This window comes from Macrobrachium nipponense, chromosome 31 (genome assembly GCF_015104395.2).
Source record: "Macrobrachium nipponense isolate FS-2020 chromosome 31, ASM1510439v2, whole genome shotgun sequence".
Lineage (NCBI taxonomy): Eukaryota > Metazoa > Arthropoda > Malacostraca > Decapoda > Palaemonidae > Macrobrachium > Macrobrachium nipponense.
This window is the reverse complement of record NC_061093.1, coordinates 11,563,404-11,576,624: the sequence shown is the minus strand read 5'-3', so window position 1 is coordinate 11,576,624 and position 13,221 is coordinate 11,563,404. Positions and strand designations below refer to the sequence as shown.

Here is a 13,221-nt window from a genome sequence, read left to right as displayed (position 1 = left end):
CGGAACTAGTTTCCGAGCGAATGAATACATACTAGCTTGCGGTGCGCAAAGTTTACATATAACAGTCCAAAAGCACAAATAATGAAAAAAATCATAGCTTGTTTCCAAGTAATAATAACAAAACGAAGTTTCTGGTTAGATTACAATGAGAGAGAGAGAGAGAGAGAGAGAGAGAGAGAGAGAGAGGCGTCTTCCGACGCTCCGAGTAAGGACAGAGAAGTGTTCGTTTCGTTTAAACGGCCTCTGACTCATGCCAGTAAATGTTTTGTTGATACTAATAATATAAGCCTATTTAAAGATACGTTTACTTTAATTAGTCTATATGATACGTAAATAGTAAATCAACTGTTCTGTAGCCCTCAAGATTTGGCAAAATCGAAGTATCCAAAGAGAGACATTATCCAGTTACACTGGAACCTGACATACGAAATTTAATTTGTTCTGTAACCATCGTCGTATATCAAAACAGTTGTATCTCAAAGCATTTTTTTCCCATTTAAAATAATGTAATATGTTATTAATCCGTTCTAGCGGTATGAAACCACACCTAAACACAGCTAAATTACAATATATACACAATTATACAACAAATAAACAAGTAATAACACACATAATGATAAAAAATAACATAGCAATGTGATAAATGATAATAAATGTTAATAAAATCAATTAAAAAAAAGAAAGGAATTTTACTTACCACAACGAAAGATGACGTGAGGCCAGCAGGGGGAAAGAGGTAGGGAAGGGTGGCAGGGAACGATTTGTTCTCTTTTTATTTACGTATGTACACTAATAACTACGTAATAAACACAAATGAAATAACATTGCTAAACTAATTTTTATTTTTTATTTTAATCAGTTTGTAGTTTAGAAATAATGGTGATGCCTTTGGAAGGTTTTATGCTTTGCTATAATTTCATGTTTTGCTTCCATCGAAATCATTTTCTTGGGTTTTTTCTTATCACCTGCTTTGTCTTTAGCTTTGAGACCCATGGTTAATAATAAAATAGACAAAATAACATGAAAAATAGGCGCAAATACAACGAACTAAACAACGACGTGTTAACATGCAGCACCAACAAACAAACAGACTGAACGCCATTTATCGGTCGCCTATACAACTAACACTCATCGCAAAATCGTATCTCAAATATTTCGTTTGTATATATCAAAGCTTATATTTGTTTTCGCAAATTTTCTGTTGTATCTCAAAACATTCGTATATTAGGGCAATCGTATGTCAAAGTTCCAGTGTAATTTGATCAGAGAGAGAGAGAGAGAGACGCCTTGGCAACAATGGTCACCGTCTCGGGGATTGACGTAACATTTATTTTCTGAACAGATAGGACAGAGAAGTGTTCGTTTCATTAAACGGCCTCTGACTCATAGCAGGAAATGTTTTGTTGATACTAACATATAAGCCTATTTAAAGATACGTTTACTTTAATTAGTCTATATGATACGTAAATAGTAATCAGCTGTTCTTGTAGCCCTCAAGATTTGGCAAAATCACTCCAGGTTGTACATAAAACTTCAAGAATGTAGTGTCACCAGAGGATTACAATAGTTTTTACCTTCAAGAACCAGCATTCTTTTATGAAAATAACTCCAGGTTGTACATAAAACTACAGGAAACAACATGTAGTGTAACCAAAGGATTACAAGTAAGGTTTTTATAACTTTTTATTAGTTTAAGACATATTTCCAAGCGTCGTTCCGGCTTACGACGATTTTCGGCTTACGACGCGTCTCAAGAACGGAACCCTCGTCGTAACCCAGGGACTGCCTGTATAGGGTCAATTAAAGGCTCAATAGGCCTTGTACTCACACCTTTCAAACGTCTAACCCTATCTCTCTCTAACTTCTTCAAATAAGAAGTTAAAGTCTTCCATTCTTCCGCATTTAATCCCTCACATTCATGACAGGTATTAGTAGAAGAACACTGAAACCCCCTACATTTACGACATACAGTGTGAGGATCAACCGAAGCCTTCGGTATCCTCACCCTGCAGCCTACATTCACACACATTCTCACACTCACATTTGAGTCAGACATACTGAGAAAAATCCAAAAAGCAAGTCCAAAATCAGTCCACAGTAGCAAATGCCAAAAACCACGATCCAGATACGTCACCAAAAAGCCGAGAAACGATGATCAAAGGTTGAAATAAGAATCTAAGTCAGGAGGTAGTAACAACAATGTTGATACCACCGGCGACAGAGAAAATATGATAGAAAACGGGAATGGTTCCTAGTCCTGCCGCCCAGGGCAGGCCGGTAGATCACCTGACCTACCTGTAGCGAGTGGCGCGAAATTTGAATTTCTGTCGGGGACGACGGAGTCTTAGCTATGTATATATCTGCCAGGTAAGTTGATTGTATGAAACCATTAATTAATATTTCATATTGTTTTTAGATTATTTTGAAAATTATGTATAAATATCCAAGCCCCACAAATGAAGCAACAATTGTATAAATTCACAAACAGGATGTTGTGAGTCCTTCTCACACTTCCTCTCATCCCTCGGCATTTCTTACATAAACTATCTCAAATCAAATTCTGAATAGTATCAAAAACCTCTTGTACAGCAGAAAAATATCTTCAACATGCACTTACCAGCTTTTTTTATTTCTTCAACAACTCTGTCTGCTGCAGGTGAACTTCCTTTCCCTGATCGGTCACCACCAAGATCATTCACAACCACCTTAGCACCACGAGACCCAAATAGGAGAGCATATGCACGACCAAGACCTGAAAAGGCAGCGTAAGAGATTTTTAATAACTTCTATATTATGTCAATCTAAATAAAATGGATACTTGTTCCTAACTCAATTTCCAGACTTCAACATTTCTTGCCAATGCAATAAGATAAGTAGTGAGAACTGCAACTAAAAACTAACTCAGTTAAATTCTTAAGTTGGATTTATAGCTTTCAACAAGTAGCCTGGAAATAAAAGAGTAGTTACATACATAGCCATTGTCCATACAAGAAAGAGAGATTTATTGTGATTATATTTCAACCTAAATCAAAATTATGGACACTATCAGTAAAATTAGCTACTAGTTTAGCAATAAACCCTTAAATGTCGAAGCGGTAAAAAAAAAATGTCTCCCGTGTGCCGGAGGTGTTTCAGGGTGAGCGCGGAAGCGGAAAAAATATTTTTTTCAAAAAATCAAAGCGCGTTAAGTTTTCAAAATTAGAGTTCATTTTTGGCTCCTTTTTTTGTCATTGCCTGAGGTTTAGTATGCAACCATCAGAAATGAAAAAAATTATCATTATCATATATAAATAATGCGATATATGATAGCGCAAAAAAACAAAAACAAAATTTATATATAAGTTGTATTCAAATCGCGCGTGCGCGAAACGGTTAAAGGTAACAAGTTACTTTTTTTCGCTGTAATTTACACTAAATGCGATCATTTTGGTATATAACACATTGTAAAACGATAAAAGCAACACAGAGAAAAATATTATCACAAAATAATGCATGAATTCGTAAAGCGCGGACGTAAACAAATATTTTTTTCAAAATTCACCATAAATCTAAATATTGTCCTAGAGACTTCCAATTTCTTTCAAAATGAAGACAAATGATTGAATATTACTATACTGTAAGAATATTAGCTTACAAATGCAGTTTTCAACCATATCTGACGAGTTAAAGTTGACCGAATGTCGAATTTTTTATATATATTTTTTGATATGCAATTATTTTCGGAAATAAGAAAAGCTACAACCTTCAAATAGTTTTTATTTTATTATACATGAAATTGCGCACATTTTCATATATAAAACTCTATGAAATGCCTAATATGAAACGGAGCAAATATTCCGAGAATGGAACGTACGCATTTCGGAGATTTGTGGCGGAGAATCCGCGCGCGAAGGGAAGGAAAGTTTTTTTTTTTTAAATTCAACCATTAAATCTAAATATTGTGATAGAGACTTTTCAAATTTGTTTCAAGATGAAGATAAATGACTGAATATTACTAGACTGTAAGAGTTTAGCTACAATTGCGTTTTTCGACCATTTCCGGTAGAGTCAAAGTTGATTTTCCGAACGTGGTTTTTTTTTCTTATTTATCTGTGATTTATATTGGCATAAATATTTTTCAAAAATGAGAAAAGCACAACCTTCAATTATTTATTGTTGTATTCTAAATGAAAAATTGCGCACATTTTCATATATAAAACTTTATGTAACGGCTAATTAAAATAGGTACAACATTACCACAATCGCACGTATGATTTTTTCGGAAGAGTTACCGCTCGGACGTAAAGAAAATTTTGAAAATTTTTTATTTTTTTTCATAAATTCACCATAAATCGAAATATTGTGCCTACAGACTTCCAATTAGTTGCAAAATGAAGGTAAATGCTTGAATATTACTAGAATATAAGTGTTTTTTAGCTTTACAATTGCGTTTTTTGACCATTTTGGTAGAGTCAAATTTGACCGAAGGTTGAAAATTTGTCACTTATCATTTTTTATATGAAAATATTTCAAAATTGATAAAAGCTACAACCATGGGTGTTTTTTAGTTGTATTGTGCATGAAATTGCGCACATTTTCATATATAAAACTTTATGTAACGGCTAATTTAAAATGGTACAAACATTACCACAATCGCATGTATGATTTTTTTCGGAAGAGTTACGCGCGACGTAAGGAAAAAGTTTTTTCATAAATTCACCATAAATCGAAATATTGTGCTAGAGACTCCAATTAGTGCAAAAATTTAAGGTAAATGATTGAATATTACTAAAATATAAGAGTTTTAGCTTACAATTGTGTTTTTCGACCATTTCGGTAGAGTCAAAGTTGACCGAAGTTGAAATTTTGGCACTTATCGTTATTTATATAAAAAATATCTCAAAACTGATGAAAGCTACAATCATGAGTACTTTTTAGTTGTATTCTACATAAAAATGCGCACATTTTCATATATAATACTCCATGTAATGGCTAATTTAAAATGGTATAAAAATTATGTCAGTGACAAAATAATTTCCGAAGTGTCACAGATACTTTTTAGTGCGGCAAGAAAGAAATTCGCGCTTGCGCGCCTGCATAACGATTGTAAACAAAACAACACCTTAATCCGTGAACTCCCAGCATCCCCAAGGCGCGTGATTCAAGAGTTTTCTTGGCTGGTAGGCCTAAAAGTATTTTTCCGCAAATTTTTAAAAAAAAAACTTTTGTATGTCGACGTAAAATACGTCCAGTCGGCAGTAAAGGGTTAACATAAAGATTATATCATTGCCTGGCCTTGAAGTATGTTTTGACTGATAAATAGTACCCATATTTCTGATTTGTTTGTGGATATTTCAGTCAGACAATGGAATCATACTTTGCAAATCAAACCATCCATTCAGTAATGCAGTTAAAAATTCTCCCACCCTCTGTCTATATGATTAGTATACAGTTGACAATACACACCACATACCTGTGTGATTAGGCCTAAACTGTGCTTAAGCAAATAACCCAAGGTGAAAACAGAAAATTAAATCTCAAATGCATTCTCAATATGCCAGTTTCCCATGTGAATGATATATGATGTATGTTATCCTAATACTGTTGGAAGGGAGCACATCATTCTTTTTTTAGATTTTTTAAGTTTTTTTATATAAAGCAAATATTCAATCTCATTCATACTCATTCCTATCTCCTTCAGATGCCTTGTCCCGAGGGACAGCGACATCGATCTTGGCATCTGAAGAATAGCCATTCCTGGCTTTCACAGGTGGGTCCGAGCCACCAATGCGGTTTGGTCCCTTCTCTCATCCTGCGCCACTAACATGTAGCAGAGAAGACTACCTATCACTGACTGTGGATGTACGAACCCCCTTGGAGAGACCTGTATGTGGGTATACCTGACACAGCCCCGGTTCCATGAGCAGCGCCCTTGGAACCATACAGGCGAACAAAGCTGGGTTCGAACTCCTGGGGCTCCTGAGACACTATATTTTGTGGATAGCATCCAGGTTCCCGCTCCAGAAGGAGCAGGTGAGCCAGAGACAGCCAATTACTTCCTCTCCATGGAAAGGATGCACTCTTAGAAGTCTCGAAGCAAGACTTTTGTATTTTAAGGGGCGGAGAATACCTTCCTCTTCATAGGATGTAGAACCCTTTGAAGAGGGAGGTTAGGAGGCGTCAGATGACTAAGACGAAGGCCCCGTGAAAGCTCGCTGCAACACGGGAAGGGAGGTTGCTGTCAAGAGTAGAGAGTTTGTTCGTTAGAGCCGAGCACTCAGATTGGCAGAGCTGTAAGGTCGAGCCGAGCCGAGTGAGCTGAGAAGATCACTACTACATAATTATGAGTGGTAACCGTCAACGAAGAACTATCCCTTCTTCCCAATTAACTGTTCTCCTTTGAGGCCGAAGCTCTGAGAAGAAGAATAAGAGGGATTCTCTGTCTGCTGTCCTGCGTGTTCGGACCCTAAGGTTCAATACACAAGGACGGTACTTGACCATTCACCAAGGTGTTGCATGCAGTTCCAAACTTTACATAACTCTAAACCAGACTGAGGAGCGGACCCATCTGTACTGGTAAAGACTCGTCTCACCATCCAAGCACTCGTAATAGCGAGTGCACGGCGAGAAAAACCTGACTTTTGTGAGACAATAATTGAGCGAGCCTTGTCTCGCCCTGATACTCAGCAATATGATGAAGCTGAGCACTCGCCGAGTGCCAACGAAACCAAGGGATCGAGGCGCTCAGCAAGACTCCCGATTATTTTAATAATCACCGGGAATGCCCGTTGCCCGAGTGTTTGGAAATCTCAGCAAACCAAATCACTCTGCAAACGCTAAAAATTCCAAGGAATTTAATGGCTTAGGGAGACTCCTGATTTTCGTAATAACAATTACGTACTGGGTGTTAGTGTTTCTGCATATAACGTAAGATATGCAGCTAAATAAAAGATTTAATTTTGTATATGTATATTCGTTATACAATCTGTGCGCATGTATCACGTGGTACGTCACGTGACATGCCATGACGTCATCACAAGGAATGTAGGCCGTGAATGATTGGACCTGCGGCAGTCTTCTAGGAACAGCGAGTTAGTAACATTGAGTTGGATAGATTTTTGCGTTTAACACTGGGAATGTCTGTCTCACCCGAGTGTTTGGAAATTACAGGAAAACCATAACACGCTGAAAATGCCAGAAATTCCAAGGAATTCAAGCATTCAGCGAGATTCCCGGGTATCGTAGTAACAATTATCAGGAATTCTTGTTGCGCCCAAGTGTTTGCAGATTGTAGAGGACCAAAACACTCGGGGAGTGCTAGAAATTCCAAAGAATTTTAAACACTCGGCGAGGCCCCCGAATTTCGTCAAACGATCATCGGGGTGGGGCCCCTCCTCAATTCCCGTAGAAATCGAGGAGGAACGGGCATAAAAACTAGTCCTAAATGCGAGCATTTAAGACTGAAATGAGAGTACAATTCAATAAAATATACAATCGAGGCTCCCAAAAGGCAAGACCCCATAGGGGACTGCAAATTGAAATACATCCCAAGGACAGAAAAAGTCATGGAGAAATAGTCTCCAGTTTTGACATAAGACCCTTCTCCTCAATCACATAGGCATAAGTCCGGTAGGACCCTAAGATCCCTCCAGGAATGCAGTCCCCCGACGCTGAATCCTACGGAGAGCACTCTGCAGGATCGTAGCCATAGGAAGCAGAGGGAATAGGTGCGGAAACTGGATGCTCTCGCTCGCCTTGCTAGCGGAACTAGCAGGAGAAAAGAGTCACAGGAAGCCATCAACCTGCAGTGATGGCCGTAACGCGAGTCTAGGAAAGCGTTATCGTCTGGAGAAAACGCTTTCCCAAGGAGGGTTTCGAAATTCTCGCACAGCAGGCATAACGTTCACCACTAACGAGACAGGTCGGTCATGCGAACGTGACCGTCGTCTGGGTTGCGCTGAGCGTGCACCTGACGGGAGAGAGCCGGTATCATCCTCCGACGTGTCCAAGTCCTCATCGAGACCAAAACCTCTCAAGACAACCAAATGGGAGAGCCCCTACCAGGCTCTGCATGCATGGTCCTGTCACATCAACCCTGGGAACCGAGCATTCATAGCGAAAGCAATCACTGGCAAGGCGTGAGTCACCTCAGCGACTCGCTTTTTTCTTCCACTCCATGTCGAGTCGTGACGGTGAGCGGACTCTGCGTCACGACTCTGGATGCATGTGAATCCGAGGATTTACGTGCACTCGGGAATTCGCACCCAACGCCGAACTAGTCTTAGGGGCAGAACCTCTAGGACCAGTAGCAGAAGTGCTAACCGAGGTTTGCGCTTCTATGGCTCCCAACACGCTAAGCTCTAGGGACAGCGTGACAGTTCGTGTTCCCAAAGGAACGAGACAGCCAGCAGAAGATCCAGCTGCCTCCTCAGTTTGAGGAGGCAGACCCTTTGAAGTCCCATGACGAGACTTCTTAGGGGGGTAAACTACCTTCTCCTTCTTTGGCAAGGAGCCTTAGAAGTCAAAGGGGTGGAGGCAGATGAAAAATATGATTCCAAAGAGGAAAATGACGACACTTGACGAGCTCTCTTCCTCTTCAACTTCTCCAAATTCTGCAAGACTTCTTCTAGAGAATGAGGTACGTTTACCAGCAGGAATAGAGTTAATAATCACAGGGAAGCGGCAAAGGCTTTGTCAAGTGACAAAACTCCAGGATAGCAGTGGTAAATGAATATGATTTCCAGCAGGGAAACAGTATATGCACACACTCGAGGACCAATATCACAGCATGCTACGAGTCACATGAAGAAATATCCAACCATCTACTGCTGTAATCAACTATCACCAGTTAGAATGTAAAAGAAAGAAAATATGATTTAAAGTAATACGGATACTCCTCTTGCTTCCAAGGGCACCACCCTCCGTAATGAGAGATCCTCAAACACCAACACCACACGTCCCCTCTTCTATCTTCGTTCGATAGCTAGCGAAAAGATGAAGGAGAAGAGGAATTACCAAAAGAAATAAAAAGGACAAACCTCCGAAGTTCCCCTCTGTAATTTCCAAAGCGTAAGCGTAAATTTTGGATGAATACATGTCAAGGCTATCACAAAAAGTGGGTCTGCATATTAACCCTTAAACACCTATTGGACGTATTATACGTCGACTAAAATTGTCTGTCGGGTGCTAATCGGACGTACGGTACATCGACAATAAAAAGTTTTTTTAAATATTCGCGGAAAAATAGTTATAGGTCTACTTTGCGAATAATTTGAAATCAAACACCTTGAAAGATGCTGGGAGTTCACGGATCAAGCTGTTGTTTTGTTTACAAGTATTACCCAGGCGCGCATGCACGAATTTCTTTCCTCTCGCACTAAAAAGCACCAGCGATGCATCTCACAAATTCTTTTGTTACTTTGTAGTAATTTTTGCACCGTTTTTTGTTAGCCATTACATACAGTTTTATATATGAAAATGTGCAGAATTTCAAATAGAATACAACAAAAAACAACCCATGGTTATAGCATTCATTAGTTTTGAAATATTTTTATATAAATCACGAGAAGTGCCAAAATTTCAACCTTTGGTCAACTTTGACTCGACCGAAATGGTTGAAAAACGCAATTGTAAGCTAAAAACTCTTTATATTCTAGTAATATTCAATCATTTACCGTTCATTTTGCAACCAAATTCGAAAGTCTCTAGCACAATATTTCGATTTATGGTGAATTTTTGAAAAACACTTTTTCCTTACGTCCGCGCGGTAACTCGGCCGAAAATCTCTGAAAAGCTTTCAGCACTTTGTCGTAATTTTTGCACCGTTTTACATTATATTGGCTGTTACATAAAGTTTTATATATGAAAATGTGCACAATTTCATATAGAGTACAACAAAAAATAATCCATGGTTGTAGCTTTTATCACTTTTAAAATATTTTCATATAAATCACGACAAGTGCCAAAATTTCAACCTTCGGCATAACTTTGACTCTACCGAAATGGGTCGTCGAAAAAATGCAATTGTAAGCTAAAACTCTTATATTCTAACGAATATTCAATCATTTACCTTCATTTGCAACAAATTGGAAGTCTCTAGCACAATATTTTGATTTATGGTGAATTTTGACAAACACTTTTTCATTTACGTCCGCGCGTGGTAACTGCCGAAAATCTCAGAAGTTCTTTCGTCACTTTGTCGTAATGTTTGCACCGTTTTTATTAGCCATTAAATAACGTTTTATATATGAAAATGTGCGCAATTTCATGTAGAATACAACAAAAAACAACCATGCTTTTTATCAGTTTTGAAATATTTTCATATAAATCTTGATAAGTGCCAAAATTTCAACCTTTGGTCAACTTTGACTCAACCGTAATGGTAGAAAAATGCAATGTAAGCTAAAAAAACTTATTCTAGTAATATTCAATCATTACCTTATTTTTGCAACAAATTGAAGTCTCTAGCACAATATTTCGATTTATGGTGAATTTTTGAAAAACACTTTTTCCTTACGTCCGCACACAGTAACTCAGCCGAAAATCTCAGAAATTCTTTTGTCACTTTGTCGTAATGTTTGCACCATTTCATATCATGGTTGTAGCTTTTATCAGTTTTGAAATATTTTCATATAAATAACGAATAGAAAAAATTCGACCTTTGGTCAACTTTAACTCAACCGAAATGGTCGAAAACTGCAATTGTAAGCTAAAACTCTTACAGTCTAGTAATATTCAATCAATTACCTTCATTTTGCAACAAACGGGAAGTATCTAGCACAATAATTTCGATTTATGGTGAAATTTTGAAAAAACTTTTTTACGTCCGCCCGTTACGAATTCATGTATCATTTTGTGATAATATTTTCTCTGTGATGCTTTGATTGTTTTACAATTTGTTATATACCAAAATCATCACAATTTAGTGTACAATACAACGAAAAAAATTAACTCATCAGCTTTAACCGTTTTGTTCACAGCCCGATTTGTATACAGATTATATATGAAATTTTTTTTTTCCCGCTGTCATATACAGTCAGTCCCCGGGTTACGACGGGTTTGGCTTGCGACATTCCGAGGTTAAGGCGCTTTTCAATATATTTATCAGAAATCATTTCCAGGTTTACGACGTCTACAATGCTGATCTGGCAGATGAAATATGACACCAAAAATGCAAAATAATCAATATTTGAAGTTTTTTTTTTAATGAAAAATGCAATAAGAATGCAGTTTACATAGTTTTCTTAGGGATTTTGATGATGTTCCGGCTTACAACGATTTTCAGCTTACGACGTGTCTCAAGAACAGAGGCCCCGTCGTAACCCGGGGACTGCCTGTATTCCAATATTTATATATGATAATGATATTTTTTTCATTTCTGATTTTTGCATACTAAACTTCAGGCAATGAAAAAAAAGGAGCCAAAAATGAACTCTTAATCTTAAAAACTAAGCGTGCTGTGATTTTTTGAAAAAAACTTTTTTTCTGCTTCGGCGCTAACTCCCAAATGCCACCAGCAAACGACAGACACTTTGGTAAATAGCGGCTCGGCGTTCAAGGGTTAATTAATAATATCAAACACAGTACATACATATTTATTCAAAATAAAAAAAATTAATGGTCCCACTGAAAAAATGTTTAACGGTTAGTCAGCATGAGCTCACAAACATACGTCTTCATTGGAAGACGGCCGAGAGCAAAGTGGAGTGTTTAATCCAGGCAGGTGGGCCTACCCGCCTACCAGACGGTAGTTACTGCCTAACCATCTTGTTCAAGAATTTAACAGCCGTAATTCCAGTGTACACTGAAAGTAATTCCTTATGTAAAGGACCGAGGGTTTGTATATCGTGTAGGAACAAACCTATTTTCTGGGGGTATTTATTGATAGTTAAGAGCCAGCCGATAGAACAATGACACCTACATAAATGAATAAATCAATATCCATAAAGTATGCTCGCTAATTAATAATACACTTAATAATGATTTTAATAAGAAAAAACTAAAATAAAGTGAAACTTAGCAAAAGTCCTTAGAGCTTTCACACGACCTGAAAGTACTCCTGTAAGTTAACCCTTAAACGCCGAAGCGGTAAAATAAAAATTGTCTCCCGTGTGCCAGAGGTGTTTCGGAGCGAGCGCGGAAGCGGAAAAAATATTTTTTTCAAAAAATCACAGCGCGCTTAGTTTTCAAGATTAAGAGTTCATTTTTGGCTCCTTTTTTTGTCATTGGCTGAAGTTTAGTATGCAACCATCAGAAATGAAAAAAATATCATTATCATATATAAATAATGCGATATATTATATGGCAAAAACGAAATTTCATATATAATTGTATTCAAATCGCGCCGTGCGCAAAACGGTTAATGGTAACAAGTTACCCTTTTTTTCATTGTAATGAACACTAAATTGCGATCATTTTGGTATATAACACATTGTAAAACGATAAAAGCAACACAGAGAAAATATTATCACAAAATAATGCATGAATTCGTAACGCTCAGACATAAACAAATATTTTTTTCAAAAATTCACCATAAATCTAAATATTGTCCTAGAGACTTCCAATTTCTTTAAAAAATGAAGACAAGTGATTGAATATTATCTATCTGTAAGAGTATTAGCTTACAATTGCAGTTTTCGACCATATCTGACGAGTTAAAGTTTGACCGAATGTCAAATTTTTTATATATGTTTTTTTATATGCAATTATTTCGGAAATTAGAAAAGCTACAACCTTCAAATATTTTTTGTTTTATTCTACATGAAATTGCGCACATTTTCATATATAAAACTCTATGAAATGCCTAATATGAAACGGAGCAAATATTCCGAGAATGGGACGTACGCATTTCGGAGATTTGTGGCGGAGAATCCGAGCGCGGAGGGAAGGAAAGTTTTTTTTATAAATTCACCATAAATCTAAATATTGTGCTAGAGATTTCGAATTTATTTCAAGATGAAGATAAATGACCGAATATTACTAGATTGTAAGAGTTTTAGCTTACAATTGCGTTTTTTTCACGACATTTGGTTTCGGTAGAGTCAAAGTTGACCGAACGTGTGTTTTCTATTTATCGTGATTTATAGCAAATATTTCAAAAATGAGAAAAGCTACACCTTCAATTATTTTAATTGTATTCTACATGAAATTGTGCACATTTTCATATATAAAACTTTATGTAACGGCTAATTTAAAATGGTGCAAACATTACCACAATCGCACGTATGATTTTTTCGGAAGAGT

The 13,221-nt window shown here is 37.2% G+C and overlaps 1 protein-coding gene across 1 annotated transcript in view; it reads right to left on the bottom strand.

Moving 5' to 3' along the window:
* Positions 1–13,221, bottom strand: part of LOC135206467 (peroxisomal multifunctional enzyme A-like) — a 72,313-nt gene that overhangs the window by 24,598 nt on the left and 34,494 nt on the right. The window contains exon 2 of the mRNA XM_064237843.1: positions 2,618–2,752. Coding sequence (XP_064093913.1) covers positions 2,618–2,752 — 135 coding nt within the window. The remainder of the gene's footprint in view (positions 1–2,617; positions 2,753–13,221) is intronic.